This window comes from Monodelphis domestica, chromosome 6 (assembly GCF_027887165.1).
Source record: "Monodelphis domestica isolate mMonDom1 chromosome 6, mMonDom1.pri, whole genome shotgun sequence".
Lineage (NCBI taxonomy): Eukaryota > Metazoa > Chordata > Mammalia > Didelphimorphia > Didelphidae > Monodelphis > Monodelphis domestica.
In genome coordinates, this window is record NC_077232.1 from 79,862,112 (window position 1) to 79,882,896 (window position 20,785).

The following is a 20,785-nucleotide window of genomic DNA, read 5'->3' on the forward strand; positions in this document are numbered from 1 at the left end:
ATATATGCCTAGCAGCAGGATATCTGGGTTAAACTGCATAGATATTTTAATCCTTTTCCATAATCCCAAATTTCTTTCCAGAATGTTTGAACCACTATATAACTCCATTGATAATGTGTTAGAGTTTATGGGTGTAAAGGGTGTTCAGGGGAGACTTAGAACCACTGGTATGATGGCTTAACGAGTCCTTTTCAGGACTGTTTTCCTCCTTTGGTGCCCACCTACTACCCAGCTCCCACCTATGGCTCTAAGAAGCTGTAGCACATGCAGAGGCCACACCCTAGTACACTGTCTTAGTAGGTAGGCTAAACCAGGTTGAGGGCAGCCAAAGGGCCTCAAGCCTGTTGGTGAGTTAGGAAGGTGTCTTCCCTGGATGTGTGAAGACTTCCCCTAAAGGAAGTGACAAATGAGAACAATATGTTCCAACAGTCATGAAAGCAGCAGAAGTGGGTGCTGTGGAGCACTTAGAGCTTGGTTAGATACCAAAAGAGTCAAGGTCATCCTCTGAATCCTATATATTATCAGTTGTCCAGATTTTTGTATTGCCATTGGACTCCATGAATCTGGAAGAGAGAATGAGGCCAGTGACTGTGCAACTCTGCCTCACTTAAATTCAATTAATGTGGGAGTCAAAAAACATCACCAATAATTTCATTTTGGTCCTCTTCGAGTATGAAGGACAGCAACCAACCATTTGTGTTTATATTCCACAAATTTTATAATATTAACAATTTCCATCTTAATGTGGTTGTTAATAAAATTTAATCCCTATTTTGAGAACAGTTTGTTCATATCCTTTGACCATTTATTCAATGGGATAAGGCTCCTGGTCTTATATATTGGTATTAGTTCTCTAAATATCATGGGCTTCAAATCTTTATTAGAGATATTTGATGGAAGATTTTTTTCCAAATTGACTACTTCTCTTCTTATTCTAGTTATGTTGATTTTGCTTGTCCAAAAGCTTTTCAATTTCAGATAATCAAAATTATCTATGTTATGTTTTTTATCATATCTATATTTGTTTGGTTAAGAATCTTCTCCCTAGATATAGCTGTGAAAGGCATAAATTATCTATTTCTATTTTTGTGGCATGAATTTTTACATTTTGGTGTTTGGTTACTTTTTTATTTTTGGCATTCTAGGATTTTGTAGTTACATGCCAAATTCATTCATCTTGTTCCTCTTTTATTGATGAAAGTATTTAGAAATGTAAATTTCCCCTTAAGAATCACTTTGGTTGCATCCTAAAAATACTGATATACCAGTTTCATTGCTGTGATTTTTTTCCCTCTGATCTACCAATTATTTAGACTTAAGTTTAATGCATTATCATCTCAGTCACTCATGACAACTTAGTGTCATCTTCAACTCCCAACTCCTATTCAACACATCTAATCTGTTGCCAAACTTTATTTTTTCTACCTTTATTTCTTCTCTTGTATACACACTCTATTCTCCACTTACTACCATAAAAATTCAGGCATTTATTACCATCCATAAGACTACTATAATGCCTCCTAATTGGTATTTCTGCCTCAAGTTTCTTCCCACTTCAATTTATGCTTCACTCAGCTGCCAAAGTGACTTTCCTAAAATACAGGTCTATACAAGTCATCTCTCTGCTAAATAAGCTCCAATGGCTCCCTATTGCCCATAAGATCAAATATAAAGTATTTTACTTGGCATTTAAAGTTCTACACAATTTTTTCCCAGACTTTTTATACTTTCCTTCTGTACAATCTACAGCCTAGCTACAATGAGCTACCTACCATTCTTTGCACAGAACATTCTTTCTTTTATCACTGATTTTCACTGAATGGAATGTTCTCCCTCTTCACCTCCACCAACTAGATACGTTGGCTTTCTTCAAGACTTAACTGAAATCTCTTTCTCTAGGAGGTCTTTCCTGGCCAAAAGCCAGTAATAGTAACTTTCCTTCTAAGAGTAACTTACATCTTCCAATGACAAATAGTAAAGTATGCCATGCACCTCCTAACAAAAACTGGATGAAGTCAGGCCAAACAATAAGATATGTATTTTTTTTTAGATATAGTCAATGTGGGAGTTTGTTTTCCTTGACTGCACATTTGTTAATTGGGTTTGGTTTTCCAATGGAGGTGGGAAATAAAAAAATAAAAATTTTAATATGAAAAAAATTTTTCATTATTATATGGTGCCTTCTAATTATTCAAATGTATAGGTTTCTCTTGGTGCCTACAGTTGTATTTTAAAGTTTTAGGCTCTTTATCAGGAATATTTAGAATATATTTTATTTAATATCCATTTTTCCAGTGTAGAATTATATTTAGCTTTTTGTAGAGTAAATTATTCTTAGTGGTATGTTACAAATTCTCCTATCCTTTATAGTGATAGTTACTAGGTCTTGCTTGACCCTGACTGTGACTCCTTGGTATCTGAATTCTTTCTCATGACTATTTATAGTACTTTTTCTTTGATTTGAAAACTCCGGATTTGGGCTATGATATTCTTGGGGGTATTTATTTTGGGGTTTCTTTTTGGAAGCAAGGGATGGAGTCCTCCTTTCACTTTGCTCTCTGGTTGTATAGTTCTGGGCAGTTTTCATTTATGATTTCTTGAAATGTGTTATCTAGTTCATTGGGAGGCTCCTAAGGAAATTGTGGAAGAGAAGTATTAGATTGTATAGCAAACTCAAGGTCTATAGAGCCATTGTGCTGACCTCATCATCGTATGCCTGTGAAACCTGGACAGTAGACCAGCACCATTCCAGGAAACTGAATCACTTCCTTTTGAATTGTCTCAGGAAGATTCTAAAGACCACCTGTCACCTTAAGATCCTTTCTTAAGATGAACTGCCAAGCATTCAAACTCTACTCCAAAGAGCACAACTCCAATGCCCTGGCTACATTTAGACAAACACATTTGCAAGAACACTCTCAAGGACTCTCCGAAGAACTTTGGCATTGAGACATGACTGGCACACAACTGTCCAGCATAGCATGCTTATATCAAAGAAAACATGTTCTATGAACAAAGCAGAATTGGAGTAGCTCAAAAGTAATGTGAGATGCATAAATTTACAGACATCTCCATCCCAAATGTTCATACAGGACATTTGTGCTCAATCTTTGGTAGATTCTTTTGAGCTATAATGATCTGATCGGTCACAGTCAGAAACACTGTACATTGATCCTGACATAAGAACAACAAATGGTGGAGATTTTCTGGTTAGTATCCAATAATCCTTAAACTATCTCTACTTGGCCTGTTTTCTAGAACAGTACTTTTTAATATTGTATATCATTCATTTTCTGATGCTTTTTAGTATTTTGACTTTGATCTAATATTTATCACTGTCTCATAAGATCACTGATTTATGTTAGATCCAATCTAATTTTCAAGGAATTTGTTAATTGAGTAATATGTGTGCTTTCTGTACTAAGATGTTTTTTAATTCTTTCAAGTCTTTCCTCTATCATTTTTACTTCTTTTTAAATTCTTTTCTCCAGAACTCCATTTCATTCTTATGATACTTTTTAAACTCTTACTTCATTTCTTCCAGAAATACCAATATATCTTGTGGCATGTCTTTAAGCTTCTTTGAGGTTCTGCTTGGAGATGTTATTAAGTTATTCTCTGCTTTGGTGTCTTTTCTTTGGTGTCTTCACCTTCATGATAGTTCTTGAGGAACAATACCTTCTTCCATTTACTCATTTGTCTAGCTAATTCGTTTTTCTGAATTAGGACTTTAAAGAATGGTGAGATCTTCTTTGGTACTGATTCAAATCACCTGGTATCTGGATAATGTTCATTATTCAGTTTATATCAGCTAGTGAGTGCCTCAGAGCTGTATACTTGGGCAGTCTTTGCAGGAAGTCTGAACTGGGGCAACCTATATGTTGCAGTTTGATCACTTCCCTCCTGATTTGGGACTAGGAGGTCTGAACCTTAGCTTCAAATCTAGAGTGACACAACTGCATGCTTCAGGAATCGTTTATTAAACTCTGGTTTAATCCCTGGTATTAAACCCTGGTAAGCTCTGGTTTACCCATCTCTACTGCATAAAGTATTTCAGGCTTTCACCTTACCTGAGTTAGTCATATTTAAAGAGCTAGAAGGCATTCAAGCTCTGTGCTCTAGAGCAGATTTTCCTGGTTAGATCCTTTATTACCCACAGGTTTCTGGTTCCTTTTATGTGAATTGGCACAATGCACTTTTGTAGTTTCTCTTTGGGTTTTTGTGTGTTTTTAAAAATAATTTCTTGGTCCCATGATCATTTTTATACTTTTTTGGAATAGTTATGGAAGAGCTAGGCTTTTTTTGCTATTACTCATTTAGTCATATTGGACTAAATCAGGGCACATGTTTGCAAATATGGCCAATGTGTGATTTATTTTGCTAAATTGCTTTGTTTACTGCTTTGTTAGAAGGGAGTGGGGTACTTCTATTTAGTTGGAGGAGAAAACAATGGAACTGACAATGATGAGAAAAATAAATAAATACAATGTCAAAATTCCAATCCCTTATCCTTCTTTAAAAAAAAAAAAGTATTGGAAGTCATCTAGATCAATATCTCCCAGATACTGTTCAAAGGATAGACTCATCCATGGCATATTTTTTTTAACCAATCTGTGAAGTTCTTAAAATTCTTTCTGCTTAAAACCTACAGGTTGTTTTTTTTTTAAAGAGAGAGTCCTTCATGTCTTCTCTCTCCCTGTTTTTTGTTCTCCCAAATCCACATTCTTTTCTCTCCCTAATTCCTCATGCCCATTCCCTGAATGGAGACTTTGAAGCAATTACTCCCTTGGTAGCTGTATATTTTAGGGTAGGAAAATACTGATCTAGTCAAACCTATTCACAAAGCATGACTCCATCAATAAGCTTTCATTTAGTATTAGATAGTATCTGTTTATCTAAATCATAGTTTTTTGATAAAGTTTATTTGGCTCCAAAATAATCAGAGGATCATGTGATGTGAGAGTATTAAAAGCACTGTTAGTCACCCGAGTTAAAGACAAACATAATTTGCTTAACTATTTGTGTTCTCCTGCCTAGCGCATTTGGTTTTCTATTCTGTAAAAAATGTTCTTAGGACATCATATTTCTCTTAAGGATACATCTACAAAAGAGTATGCTAACAACTCCTTGTCAAAAGATATAAGATTACTCAGTGATATTTTATATTCATTTTAAAATTAATATTCAGCTTCTACCACAGGTCTTTTCATAAGAGGGGGAAGAATCCTGAGGATGATGTCAAGTACAAGCTGACATCTCTTCTGCATCTAAGATTATGTTATTCTATAAATTATCTAAGCTCCCTTTTGGAGCTGACTAAGGAGAAGTTCAAAAAGTGGTTTATTTCTCTGCTATGATCATTTATTTATATGCAAAGTTGTCTTAAAGCCTATGACTTATAAAAAATTACTCACCATCATATTGTGTGAAGAACCTCCATTTGTGTTGTTAACTTTCATTGTGACTGATTCTTCAAAATATTTCCTTACTAAATCTTCAAAGGAGGAAATAGTATCACTAGGATCAAGAAGCCATGCTGCAATTCTGGGATCTAATACCACAAAATCAACAACTGAAGGAAAGGAAGAAGAAAAAGGTTATCCAGCCAAAACAACAACAACTATCTTTCAGGTTTCTAAAAGGTGATAAGTTATTGTTAATAACAAAGAAGGAATGTTGCATTGCTGAAAAACTAGTCTCTCATGAAGAACATAATTTTGTGCATTTATGGGTGCATATGTATATATGTATGAAAAATATATGTATAGGTATATATGTACACATGTATGTACATTGTATGTATAGGTACCTATATACATACTATGTATAGATATCTATGTACATGATGGGTATATCTATATTTATAGATACCTATACATGTGAACATATTCACACACAGAGGTATCTTTACATACTAGTGTGTGCACATATATGTATGATATCTAGACATGTATGTGTCACATGCACATACATATATGCACTTGCTCACCACAAAAGTGATTCATTGATATTAACCTAATTTTATAGGTTTAAGTTGACTCTGTTCTGCAACCTTTTCCCATCTTTGAAATATATCCTTACTTCTCTCAAGTACCAAGAATCATCTTCTCTATCAAAGGTCTTTTTTGGTGAGTGATCTGAAGCACATTCACAAGTCATAAATGAAAGATAGTAGTTTAAAATGTTAGAATTGCTTTTGTGTTAAAGGGGAACAAAGCCTTAAATTAAAATTAGATTAGTTGAGTTATGAAGTCTGATAAGAAGGAACATTGCACTTGAAGGCAGAACACAAGGGCTGAAGTCTGATTCTGTCACTAGATAGCTTTCTGCCCTTGGAAAAATTATTTCACTTCTTCAAGATTCAATCTGTAAAATGAGATTAATAACAATACTTCAACTACCTGCTATAAGGGGATGTTATGTAAGGATCAAATGAAATGTGAATATTTTGTTGAAGCACTAGGTTGCAATGGAAAAAGAACTTGATTTAAAGTTATATAACCTGGTTTCAAGTCATGGCTTGCACGTTATTTTGTATGAATATATAAGAGAGTGGCTTGACCTCCCTTAAATCTGAATTTCTCATTTGCAAAAGTGAATAATATTAATTGTACTACCTGTCCCATAGAGTTTTTAGAAAAGCAAGATCAAGTAATGTAGCTCTACAAATGTTTAATAAATGCTGGCAGAAGATTTCTTAAAAATTAGAATAAAACAAGTAGCAAGAAACATTAGAACAAAACAAAAAGACTGATAAAAATGAGGAGAAAAGTAAGATATCTAATGCCAAAAACAACTAACCTAGAAAACAAGAAAAGGAAAAAAATTAAGAATCATTAAATGCCCTGAAATTCATGACAAAAAAAAAGCCATGAGAGACAGAGGGTAAAGTAAAAATAGAAAGAATTCACCAATAACCTCTTGAAAAGAAACCCTAAAAGGAAAAGCCCAAGGAATATCAAAGACAAAATCCAGAGCTTCTATGTCAAAGAAAAAATAATCAAAGTATCAGGAAAGAAGTAGTTCAAATATTAAAGAACTACAGTCAGGATCACACAAGATGTAGCAGCTTCAGCTTCAAATGAAAGAAGATCTTGGAATACGATATTTTAAAAAGTCAAAAGATGCACGCTTATAACTTACTCAGAAAAGTTAAGTAGAATCTCATAGGGTTAAAACTAAACCTTTAAAGGAATAGAGAATTTTAAAGCTTTCCAGGTAAAAAGACCAGAGCTGAGCAGGAACTACAAAACAAAAACACAAAAGTCCAAAGAAAGATAAAAAGGTAAATTGATTTGAGTAATCAGAAGGAGCTAAATGATAATGTAGTCCTTTTATTCTAATGGAGGAAAAGAAATGCATTCCTTTCAGAAACTTAATATCTTCAAATTATATTGAGGTAATTAATAAAATCAAAGAGGGAAGAATTAATTCTGTTCTGAGAGTCTAAAGAGGGTAAGATAAAGGAGAGTAACAGGAAGAGTCTATTATATAAATGAGTAAGAACACATTAGAACTTGCTATTTCTCATAATTGGGGTGCATAAAAAGGAAGATTGTACAAACACACAGGAAAGGATAGGGGAGTAGATATCAAGTTAACTTCACTTTTTCCTTAAACCATCAAGGAAAGGTTCAACAACACATACAATTTGGTGTAGAAATACATCAAACTCAACAGAGAAATGAGAGGGGATTGTGGTGGTCTCTAAGAGGGAGGATAATTTCAAGGAGAGTACAGTCACAAACAAAATTAACTTTCTGATTTTGAAGCACAGATAAAATTTAAAAAGGGAGCTACCCATTGGTGCTTACTTCAATCCAAGAACTATGCTCCCAACTCTCTGGACTTTTATTCATTATGCTCCCACAGAGGCTTCTGTGTGGTTCCTTTTCATGTGTTCTTTTCCCTCGTTAGAATGTAAACTCCTTGAGAGCAGGAGCTTTCTTTAGTACTTGTATTTGTATTACCAGTGCTTATCACTGCACCTTGCATTTAATACATGATTTATCTAAAAATAAAAGATAGGAAATAGAGATTCACAGTTTCATCTGGGAATCTCATTTTGTGTTCTGCTATTTTTATGTTTAAATTCAGAATAATTTTTAAAAGGCCACTAAAGGCATGAAAGCAGGAAATGAAATGACACATGAAAAATAGCAAATAGAATAGTTTGATTGGAATGCAGAATGCATGACAAGAGAAATAGTGTACAATCAGTATAGAAAAAGATAGGTTAAAACATTTTGAAGAATGTTAAATGCCAAATAGATGAGTTTGCATTTATCCTAAAAAGATAAAGGAGCCACTGAAACTTCTTGAGTCAGGTTGTAAAATGATTAGATAAATTTTTTAGGAACATCGCTTTGCAGCTGCATAAAAAAATAGAAAATATTAGAGGCAAGGAGATGAGACAGGGCCTGAACAAGGGTAGTGGCCATGTGAATAAAGAGAAGACATTGAGCACAAAAGATATTACACTGATAGAAGCAATAAGATTTGGCAACTGACTAGATACAGGGAGTGATAGAAAGAGAAGAGTCAAAGTTGTTTCTACATTGTGAAACTGGATGACTAGAGAGTTGAGGCTTTGCCAGAAATAGGGGAATTAGGAAAACTGAGAAATTAGTGAGTTCTACTTTGGACATGTTGTGTTTGGATATCCAGATTGGATTACTGGATATCCAGAAGGTCATCAGCAGGCAGTTAGAGAACCAGACATGGAGCTCAGAAGAGATATGAACTGGATATATAATTTTGGAAGTTATTTGCATAAAGATAACTGAAACTACTTTAACACGAACACCAAAAAAGAGGAGACAGAGAAAATCAAAACACATAGGAAAGAATCCTGGAGTATAATATTAAGGTATAGGAAAATGATGCTAATCCATCTAAAATCTAAATATTTAAAATCATAGGATCACAGATTTAGAGCTGGAAGGGACTGCAGATCCCATTTAGTTCAACCTCCTCATTTTATGAATGAGGAAACTGAGACTTAGAGAAGTCAAATAACCTATCCAGAATTGCCTAGCTAAGAAATTTTTCAAACAAAATTTGAGCCCAGAACTTCTGACTCCAAATCCACCATATTGCTTTTCTTAGGTCCTTTGAAGCAAATACATATAGCAAATGCTCCACTAACAGGATTTCTGCATTTGCCAGAACATTCCATTCCTTGCCAGCACTTACCATGTTTCCAGTGACAATAACTGCCATAAACTTGAAGTACTGTTTTCACAAATTCTTTGGCATTAAAGCAAATAACAGTATGTTTACATTTTAGTATTTGAAACAGCATCGTTCTGTAAGACAAAAATCATGTCATTAATTTAAATATGCATTCATTTGAAAAAAATGTTAAAATTAGGTCATAAGACCTAGAAACTATCAATTCAAGCTTAATTAGAATTATAATTTTACAGATAACTAGGTGGCATAGTGGGGCACCAGGCCTGGAATCAAGAAGATCTGAGTTTAAATCCTGCCTTAGACACATACTAGCTATATTACCGTGAGCAAGTCACTTAGCCTCTGTTTACCTCATTTTTAACATCTATAAAATGGGGATTATAATAATAGCACCTACATCCCAGAATTATCATGACAATCAAATTACATAATTGTGAAGTGTTTAGCACAAGTGCCTGGTATATAGCAAGCATTATGTTGCTTGTTATTGTTATTATTATCATTTACAATCTAGAAGAGACCTTGACAATCATGTAGTCTAACTCTTCTTCTGGCAATGAAGAAACTAAGGCCCAGTCAATAAGCATTTATTAAACACTTTACTATGTTCTCTAGAAGCATTATGCTACATGGGAGTATAGAGAAGAAAAAAAATGAAATAATCTGTGCTCTTAAGGAGTTTATATTCATTCTATCCAGGGAGATAATAAGTACATATAAAAACATTTACAAAATAAATACAAAGAAGTTAAATATAAGCTATTTGAGAGAAAAGGAACTAGCAGTTGTGAATATCAGGAATGGCTTTTTGTAGAAGCTGGTTCAAAAACAAAGGACCCCACAAGGCAGAGGTGAGGAGTCAATAAAGAGGTATTAAAGTGATTTTCCTAAAGCAGCACAGGTACACACACACATACACACACCCTCCCTGTTCCCTCTAGGATCAAATACAAACTGCTCCATTTGGCATTTAAAGCCTTTCAAAACTCAGACCCCTCCTACTTTCCCAATCTTCTAATTCTTTATTCTCCAATATATACTCCAACACAACCAGTGACATGGGCCTCTTGGCTGTTCCACAAATAAGATACTCCATCTCTTAACTCCTGGCATTTTCTCTGACTGTCTCTCTTGCCTGGAATGTGCTCCCTCCTTTCTCTGACTACTAACCTCCCTACCTTCATTTAAGTTCCAACTAAAATGCCAATTTCTATAGGAGGTAGCTGCTCTAACTCTTAATCCCAATATCTTCCCTTGGTTAATTATTTCTATTAATCTTGGATATAGCTTGCTTTGTATATATTTGTTTGAATGTTGTCTCCCCATTGGATTGCAAGCTCCTTGAATGAAACGTGTCATTTACCTCCTTCTTTATCAACAGTACTTAGCCCAGTGTATATAGTAGACCCTTAACAAATGTTTATTGATTAAGTACTTTCCAGGCATGAGGAACAGTCAAAGAAAACATCAGGAAAATCACAGAGACAAGAGATGGAATGTTTTGTCTACACAATAGCGAAAAGATTAATTTGGCAGGACCTCAAAGTACAAGAGTAGGAAGGTATAAAAGACTGGAAAGGTAGTATAAAATCAGGTGGTAAAAGCCTTTAGAAACCAAATGGAGGACCTTACATTTTCTCTTAGAGGTGAGAGAAAACTGGAATTTCCTAAGAGAGAAATGGCATCTGTAGAAAGTCAAGCCCCTAACTCATGGCCCCTAACTCTCCTTAATTATTAAAAATAAGTTTTAATTAGCATTTCTTTCATATTCTTCTAGGCTATGTGGTGCTATTTAAGATACTTTTAAAAATAGACAATTCTGCTAATCAATGGTTAACTAAATAGGTCATCACTGGTAGCTATTTTAGAATATTTGTCTCTAGAGCTAGACTTTTAATGTACAGAAGAATATAGCAGGATTGACTCTGGTCCCACTCTCTCAGAGCCAGATCTATTAGATCTTCCCTCCTCTGGGTTCTGTAGTAAATGGATTTTGCAAAGCTGGATGCATGAAAGATTGCGGGGCCAACATTCCACTTAGAACTCTTCCAGAAGCAGAGACTGGACACAGAGGCTGTTACTGGAAAAAAAAACAGTTGGTGTCAGTTTTGACTGGACTCCATTGAAGCAAGAAGCTGCGTCTCTCCTGCTCGTAAGATAGACCAGAGAAATACCTGTCTAGGTTTCTGGAGTGGACTCGGAAACTGAATAGTTACTTTCCTTTGGCTGTCTGGGTATTCCTGCCTGCTTCCAGCTGCTGAAAACTACATAGAAAGTGGATTTCTACTGGAGTTTCCTGACATCCCTCTGGACTGCTAGCTGGACCAAAGGAGGACACTTGTGAGAATTTCTTTGGGCCCGGTTGTCTTTGCTCCTACAAACCCCTCTCTAACCTTAATTATTCATTTTTAGTTATTTTAGGATAATTAGAAAGATAAGAATTAATACCTGGGTGGGTTAATAGAAATAAGTCACTCCACTCCCCTTTCACATTCCTTATCCCTACAGCTAATAAACTTATTTTATATATTTGTTAATGATTCCTTCTGTTTCCCTTCCCTAAAACCACACTATAACAGTTCTTAGGTATCCTGAGGAGGTTAAGACATCTCTTTTCTCTCCCCTTGGCTCAAGTCTCCATATCCTATTAGGGACCAGTGATTAACATCCATTTAACTACTTAACATCATGTAGATTTGAACAAGGAAATGACCAGAAACAAGGAAATCTGAAGTTTGAAAAAATGCATCAGAAGAGGAGCAAATGGAACTTCACAAGACCTGGGGGGATGGGATGGAATTCCATCCAGGCTCAAAAGCAGTTGTAGGAAAAAAGACCAAAGTTCTTCTTATCTGAGACTCTTTGGAGCTGGGTGGGAGAACTACAAATCTCTAAATCCTTTGCGTGAACAGAAGAAGATGCTTGGTCAAACCCTCAAAAGCTATATAGGAAAGAAAATCTTAGGGACTTCCACTTCCCTCTCATTATTTTTCAACAACTTTATACCCAAATAAATTAGATATCTTGATTTATACTAGAACTTGAATCAGAGTCTATGTGTTAGGAGGAGAACTTCAAATCCATCAGTTAAGAAGGAGGCTGAGAGGAACCAGACTTACCCTTTAGTCTAGACAGACTGACTGACTCCATTGGTAACAGTTCAGCTTAGAGGAAGAAAGAGGAAGTGTCATGTAGTATTCAGTCCCCAATAGCTGAACATTGGTTCTTTCCTTTCCAAAGTCCCCCTCACTAATACACTACTTAACATCATGTAGATTTTACATAGTAACATTTTCTTCAATGATGTACAAGAATACACATACAAACTTTTCTCCCAAACATCTATAGGGCATACTTTCCTCTCAATTTCTAGGGAAGTAGCTTTGAACTTTAACTCATTTCCTACACATTAATGATCCCAACAAATTCATGTCTACATGTGGCACAATTGTTGGATGAATCCTTCTATTGGGCTAAACTCCAGAAAGTTGTTCCCAGAAATTAACATGTCTTCCTCAGGGAAGGACACTTCCCTGGACAGTTGATTCCAATATTTGACCTGGATTCCTGGATTCACAGATCCCAAATGTTCACAATCCTTGCCACTGAAAACTCCAAGGATTAATGAATGCATCCACTTCACCAGATGTCAACTGAAGAAGTCACTGAGATTGTCCAGAATTGAATAAAGTAAAAAGAATGATGGCTAAAGTAGGCCCTGTAATGTGTGAAGGAGAGATGGGGGAAAAAAGTCTGCAGCAAATGCTGGAAAAGCAAGGACTCTAGAACTGTCAATCAAGATGGACATTCTATTTAGAATGGGGACCAGGAAAGACAGTTGAAAAAGGAGGAGGCAAACTGAAAAACGGGGTCTCTTTGCCTTGGGACAGAAAGGAAGAAGGACAAAAATCCTGCTCTCTGGTTTCTCTCCACTATACTACAGTGAACTTGAATCTTCAAGAACTGTTGACCATTTTCCCAAATCTGAACTCTATTCAACTAGCCTCTAACTTAGGAATTTAAGATTTATGGAAACCCCAAACCCTCTCTCCCCTCAACTTCTTTTCCTTTCCCCTTCTTTTATCTGATATACCAAAATACTCACACTGAGCTGATTTCAGTGAGACCAACAGAAGAATCAACTAGGGGGGGAAGGGAAGAGGGAGGAGGAAGAGGGAGGGAAGAAAAGGAAGGGGAAGGGAGGAGGGAAGAGATTGACAGATCTGATCTTGAAATTATCATCTCTCACTTAAATAATCCCCTAATACAGCCCTTTTATTCTACACAACCAATGGGGAAAACTTCCTCTCAGCCATTTGGTAGTCCAACCAGAAACAAATACTGAAAGAAAGACCACATGTGCATGTCTCCCATATTTCATCACAATTCTTCCGGAAGTAGCTCCCTAGTATCTTCTGCATAGAGATGACATCACAGCAAGTCTGTACAAGTGCTAGACACCCATTACAATAATTCTCTATTCTGTTATTCATGTCTATTATCCTTATTAGTTTATCATGACTATTATTCTTTGTTGTTCAATAGTTCAGTTGAGTCCAACTCTTTGTGATCCCATAGAGTTTTCTTGGCAAAAATACTGGGTTGGTTTGCCATTTCCTTCTCCAGTAGAATAAAGAAAACAGAGGTTAAATGACTTGCTGAAGGTCATACAGCTATTATATATCTGAGGCCACATTTGAACTCAAGCTCCAGGTCCAGCTTTCTATCCACTGAGTCATCTAGCTGCTATTTTTTAGCAAATGAAAGAATAATAGATATTCAAATGACAAAAATCAACACCACTAAGAAAATTTTATCTATGGATTTTTAAAAGTTAAAAAAACTTTAAAAGTTATGGACAGGAGGCAGCTGGATTGCTCAGTGGATTGAGAGCCAGGCCTAAATACAGGAGGTCCTAGATTGAAATCTGGTCTCAGACATTTCCTAGCTGTGTGACCCTGGGCAAGTCACTTAATCCCCATTGCCTAGTGCTTGCCACTCTTGTGTCTTGCAACCAATACATAGTATTAATTCTAAGGCAGAAGGTAAGAGTAAAAAAAAATAAATAAAAGTTGTGGACAACAGAATAAATAATTTATTAAAAAAAGTAATTGGGGGGAAAAAAACCTCTAAAGAGAAGAATGGGAAGACCCATATTAATGATGATGCTGAGTGAAGTAAGCAGAGACAAGACTATATGCACAGTAACTATAACAATGTTAATCAAAAAAATCACATACACAAAAAATCAAAAGTATGAAGCAAAGAAAAAGAATATAGAAAAATTACAAAGATCAAGCATGACTTGAATGAAGAAATATGAGGATATCAGTAACCTATTCCTTTGGGGAGGTTATGGTATATATGATACATGTATTTGGACTTTTTTAATTAATCATTTTTGCTCTTCATTTTCTTGAGGATTTTTATCTTTAAAAATATTATTTGTTATTTGGAATGGTTCTCTGGGAGAAGGAAGGGGGAGGGAAAAGGGGAAAATTATGATAATATAAAAAATAAGGTATCAATAAAACTTATCAGACATTTTGAAAAGAAATGAAAAAAAAACTTAAGGAAAAGAGTAACAGAGAGGCAGATTGTATCATACCAGGCATGTTGGCATCTGGGAAGTATGGTTGATGTATTAGATACTTGATCAGATCAGTTAATGATCAATATATAGACGGTTCTAAGGGCAGGAGAATTTCTGAGCCTAAGCCACAAAGGCTTAGCCCTCACGTTGTCAAAACACATTCCTTTGAAAAGCGCATGTCAGGTGAATCCCTACCTCCTCTGATCTTGTCATTATCTATTCAACCAATGTTAAGACCTACATGCTATGTTCCGTATTCATTGATCACCTCTCAATCCACAATAAATGCTGGGGTGAGGGGCACTATTCTTCCTCTTGATTCCTGCAACCTTGGAGTTCTTCCTTCTATCTCTCTTTATCTTTCCTAGCCCATGTGCTTTCTATCTTGGAATTCTTACTTCCACGTGTTCTCTTATTTCTCATGTTTTCCTTTAATTCATTTTCAAAGGAAAATATTATAAGGATCTAGCGCAGCTCCCCATATCAATTAACTTGTCTTTGGGTCTTCATTTATCACCCATTTTCCTCAGTCTCCCTTCTCCTTCTCAAGCTACAACCCACAAAGGAAAATTATATAACAACTGCTGGACAGATTGTTATACAGATTTAGGTTTATATTATTAAAAAGCTTCTTAACAGGGCTGTCCAAAACTAGAATGTGATGTGTCAATTAAAGTTTTTAAACATAGATTAGATGACCATTTGAAATACTTCAGGAGGGTTGCAGTATTAGTTGGACTAGATTACTCCAAGTTCTTTTCAAAGTATGAGATTCTATGATTTATTCTAGTGAAGAAAAGATTAAGAGAATATTTAATACCTATACTGTCTTCTAGTACAAACATATCTCAGTTATTGTGGGTTCCGTTCCAGAATCTGGCAATAAAGGGAATATTGCATAAAGTTAATCACATGAATTTTTTGGTTTCCCAGTGCACATGAAAATTATAGTACACTCTAATGTATTCTAATAAGTGCACAATAGTATTATTTCAAAAAATAATTTATATGCCTTAATTTAAAAATACTTCATTGCTAAAAAAAATGCTGACAATCATCTGAGCTCAGTGATTTGTAATTCTTTTTGCTGGTGGATGGTCTTGCCTCAATGTTGATGGCTGCTCCTAACTGATCAGGATGGTGGTTATTGAAGGTTAGAGTGGCTGTGGCAATTTCTTAAAATAAGAAAATGAAGTTTTCCCTATTGATTGACTCCTCCTTTTGCTTGAATTCTGTAATAGATGAAAATTTGAGGGATGTATATTTGATTGATACTAGATAACTAATGGATCAAGTTTTGCCTACCCTCCTCCTGTTTTCCTCCCTCTTCAGAAGCCTTTCAGCTTCCCCTCCCCCCTTTCTTCTGTGAGCTATGAGATTTCAGAGGAAATACTCTTTTCTCTTCTTTTCTCAAGTAGGGTTTATTTGGGGAAGACAGGACAAGGGTAGAGGATAAGGCAAGAGGGGTAGGATATCCCTGTTCTCTATAGAGAGTGTTGGTTTGGAGGATATTGAGGGAAATGGCAATTCTGTCACAAGCACAAAATAGTCAGTCATAAAGAGATATAAGGACCACTGTCCTTCTTCTGCCAATCAGCCAGGTCACCTCCAAATTGATTAACTCAAGTCCCAGAGATATAACTAGCTTCTTTCTCCACATCAGCCAGGAGCCAAAAACCTTTTAGCTTCAGTCACCACCATCAGCCCCGTTCAGCAGTTGGCTTGGCTCCAACTGCCTTTCCCAGTAACATTCCAAATGGAATTTTCATTTGAAGGACAGATGATCCATCCTCAGCTTTCTGTCCTTTGCATGCATTGTAAATTCTCTCCTCCACAACACCTAGAGGCCATTATAGGGTTATTAATTGGCCTAATTTCAATGCAGTTGTGTCTCAGGGAATAGAGGCCCAAGGAGAGAGAGAAAAATCAGGGGATAGCCAGCCAAAGAAGCAATTACAACACACAACACATTTATTAAGTTCACCTTCACATATGGGTGTGGTTTATGATGCCCCAAAACAATTACAATAGAAACATCATCAACCACAGATCAACAAAACAGTCAGCCAGGTCTGACACTGACTACTCCCTACAATGTTATTTTTCCTAAATTCATTATTTCCCGGACTTATCAATGATTTTAAGCTGCATTAGAAGCCTACTCATAAGCCCAATGAGGTTCTCCTATAGATTAGGTAGAATGATTATAGAAAACCATTTCATTCAATATGAATCTGTGCTCATTCTAAATCAGCAGTGTCAAACTAAGATAGAAACAGGGATCACTAAACCCTACAGAGGGGTCCCTAAGGGCTATATAATCAACTTATTTTTTAAATGTATTATTTGTGTTTTCTTGTATTTTTTAAAATTTTGCTAAATATTTCCCAATTACATTTTCATCTGGTTCAGGCCCCATTCAAAAGTGACACCTCTGATCTAGACAATGACATTAAGTTTTATTTCTGTTCTCAAATAGTGGATGTGTTATAAAAATGTGTAGATCATTAATAGCAAAAAATGACAAATATTGACTTCCGGTTAAGATGGCGGCTTAGAGAAAGCTAAAGCTCAGATCTCCGGAAAACCCTTCCCGACCGATCTCAAAATATAAGCTCCTAAGGCGCCGAAATTCAAAACGATCAACAGCACAGACCCTGGGAACCCTCCTCCTGGACCTGGACCCAGTTCAAAAGGTACGGCTCCCCTCAAAAGCCAGAACCCGAGATCACTCGGACCTCAGGGGTAGGAGCGCAGAGTCCAAGGCTCCCGGAAGCCGCAGCCCAGCCGGCTCAGAGAGCAGGGTCCTCAGAACAACAACCCTCAGGGCCTTCTACCCGAGTCCCAGTGAAAGTTACTGCCTGGGGCTTCCGCTGCAGAGAGCTGGTCGAAACAACAGCAACCCTCAGGGCGGGCAAGACAGCCTCACAGGCTGGATCCTGCTATCCAAGTCTCAGTGAAAGTCCTTGCCCTAGAGCTTGGGAAAGCTGCAGCCCATCCCCCCCGCAGGCCGACGAAACAGCCTCACGGCCAGCGATTCTGAAGGCAACTTCCTGAAAGCGAGCTGGGGGGAGAGTGTGGCCTCGTGGTCCGACCCTTCCATTCCAGCTCCAGTGAGGCATATTCAGTTTAACCCAGGGAAAGCTCTTAGAACCAACATCTGCCCAGGACTAAAGCCTCGGATCACCAGAGATAAGAAAAGCTAATCCTCCACATTCAGAGATGACAAACTCCACAGAAGCACAGAAGCCCCAAAATACCAAGAAAAATAAGAAGAAAGGGGCGACTTTGGACACATTCTATGGAGCCAAAATACAAAATACAGAGCAGATAGAAGAAGATATACAAGAAAATTATCCAAAATCTTCCAAAGGAAATGGAAACTCTCCACAAACCCATGAAGAATTTGAATCAGAAATGACCAAAAAGATGGAAGCCCTCTGGGAGGAAAAGTGGGAAATAATGCAAAAGAAATTCATGCATCTACAAAACCAGTTTGACCAAACTGTAAAAGAAAACCAGGCTTTAAAGCAAGAACTAATAAAGCAAAGCCAAAACACCAAGAAATTAGAAGAGAACATAAAATATCTCACCGACAAGGTGATAGATCTGGAAAATAGAGGGAGAAGAGAAAATTTAAGAATAATTGGACTCCCAGAAAAGCCAGAAATAAACACCAGACTGGACATGGTGATACAAGATATAATCAAAGAAAATTGCCCAGAGATTCTAGAACAAGGGGGCAATACAGCCACTGACAGAGCTCACAGAACACCTTCTACACTAAACCCCCAAAAGACAACTCCCAGGAATGTAATTGCCAAATTCCAAAGCTATCAAACAAAAGAAAAAATCCTACAGGAAGCCAGAAAAAGACAATTTAGATATAAAGGAATGCCAATCAGGGTCACACAAGACCTTGCAAGTTCTACTCTGAATGATCGTAAGGCATGGAACATGATCTTCAGAAAGGCAAGAGAGCTGGGTCTCCAACCAAGAATCAGCTACCCAGCAAAACTGACTATATACTTCCAGGGGAAAGTATGGGCATTCAACAAAATAGAAGACTTCCAACTTTTTGCAAAGAAAAGACCAGAGCTCTGTGGAAAGTTTGATACCGAAAATCAAAGAGCAAGGAATACCTGAAAAGGTAAATATCAAGGAAAGGGGAAAAATGTTATCTTCTTTTACTCAAACTCTCTTCTATAAGGACCACATTTATATCAATCTATGTATGCTAATATGTGGGGAAAATGTAATGTATAAATAGGGGGTAAAGAAAGACCAAATAGAATAATCGTTCTCACACAAAGATTCACATGGGAAGGGGAGGGGAAGAAAACTCCTATAAGAAGGAGAGGAAGAGAGGGGGGGGGGTTACTTAAACCTCAATCTCAGGGAAATCAACTCTGAGAGGGAAAAACATCCAGATCCATTGGGATCTTGAATTCTATCTTACCCAACAAGGGTAAGGAGAAGGGAAAACCAAGGGGGGGAGGGGGAGAGGGAGAACAAAAAGGGAGGGAAAGAGAGGGGGGAGGGGGAGGGAAGAAAAAGGGAGGGACTAAAAAGGGAAACATCAAGGGAGGGGACAAGGGGCACTGATACAAAGTAAATCACTGGACTAAAAGGTAGAGCCGAAGAAGAAAAGGTTAGAATTAGGGAAGGCAATCAAAATGCCAGGGAGTCCACAAATGACAATCATAACTCTGAATGTGAATGGGATGAACTCACCCATAAAACGTAGACGAATAGCAGAATGGATTAGAATCCAAAACCCTACCATATGTTGTCTTCAAGAAACACACATGAGGCGGGTTGACACCCACAAGGTCAGAATTAAAGGATGGAGTAAGACCTTCTGGGCCTCAACTGATAGAAAGAAGGCAGGAGTGTAATCATGATATCTGATAAAGCCAATGCAAAAATAGACCTGATCAAAAGGGATAGGGAAGGTAATTATATTTTGTTAAAAGGGACTCTAGACAACGAGGAAATATCATTAATCAACATGTATGCACCAAATAATATAGCACCCAAATTTCTAATGGAGAAACTAGGCGAATTGAAGGAAGAAATAGACAATAAAACCATACTAGTGGGAGACTTAAACCAACCATTATCAAATTTAGATAAATCAAATCAAAAAATAAATAAGAAAGAGGTAAAAGAAGTGAATGAAATCTTAGAAAAATTAGAATTAATAGACATATGGAGAAAAATAAATAGGGATAAAAAGGAATACACCTTCTTCTCAGCACCACATGGCACATTCACAAAAATTGACCATACATTAGGTCACAGAAACATAGCACACAAATGCAAAAAAGCAGAAATAATGAATGCAGCCTTCTCAGATCACAAGGCAATAAAAATAATGATTAGTAATGGTACATGGAAAACCAAATCTAAAACCAATTGGAAATTAAATAATATGATACTCCAAAACCGTTTAGTTAAAGAAGAAATCATAGAAACAATTAATAATTTCATCAAGGAAAATGACAATGGCAAAACATCCTTTCAAACCTTTTGGGATGCAGCCAAAGCGGTAATCAGAGGCAAATTCATATCCCTGAAAGCTTATATTAACAAACAAGGGAGAGCAGAGATCAATCAATTGGAAATGCAATTGAAAAAACTCGAAAGCGATCAAATTAAAAAGCCCCAGCAGAAAACCAAATTAGAAATCCTAAAAATTAAGGGAGAAATTAATAAAATCGAAAGTGATAGAACTATTGATTTAATAAATAAGACAAGAAGCTGGTACTTTGAAAAAACAAACAAAATAGACAAAGTACTGGTCAATCTAATTAAAAAAAGGAAGGAAGAAAAGCAAATTCACAGCATTAAAGATGAAAAGGGGGACAGCACCTCCAATGAGGAGGAAATTAAGGCAATCATTAGAAATTACTTTGCCCAATTATATGGCAACAAATACACCAATTTAGGAGAAATGGATGAATATATACAAAAATACAAACTGCCTAGACTAAC

At 36.4% G+C, this 20,785-nt stretch overlaps 1 protein-coding gene across 9 annotated transcripts in view; it reads right to left on the reverse strand.

The window, feature by feature from the left end:
* Window positions 1-20,785, reverse strand: part of LOC100022326 (DNA polymerase nu) — a 479,612-nt gene that overhangs the window by 354,285 nt on the left and 104,542 nt on the right. For 8 of the 9 annotated variants that reach the window (XM_056802319.1, XM_056802317.1, XM_056802320.1 and 5 more), the window contains exons 7-8: window positions 9,196-9,308; window positions 5,415-5,572 (exon numbers count right to left, since the gene is read on the reverse strand). In XM_056802319.1, the coding sequence (XP_056658297.1) occupies window positions 5,415-5,572; window positions 9,196-9,308 (271 nt within the window). The remainder of the gene's footprint in view (window positions 1-5,414; window positions 5,573-9,195; window positions 9,309-20,785) is intronic. The other variant, XM_056802316.1, reaches the window with a different exon arrangement.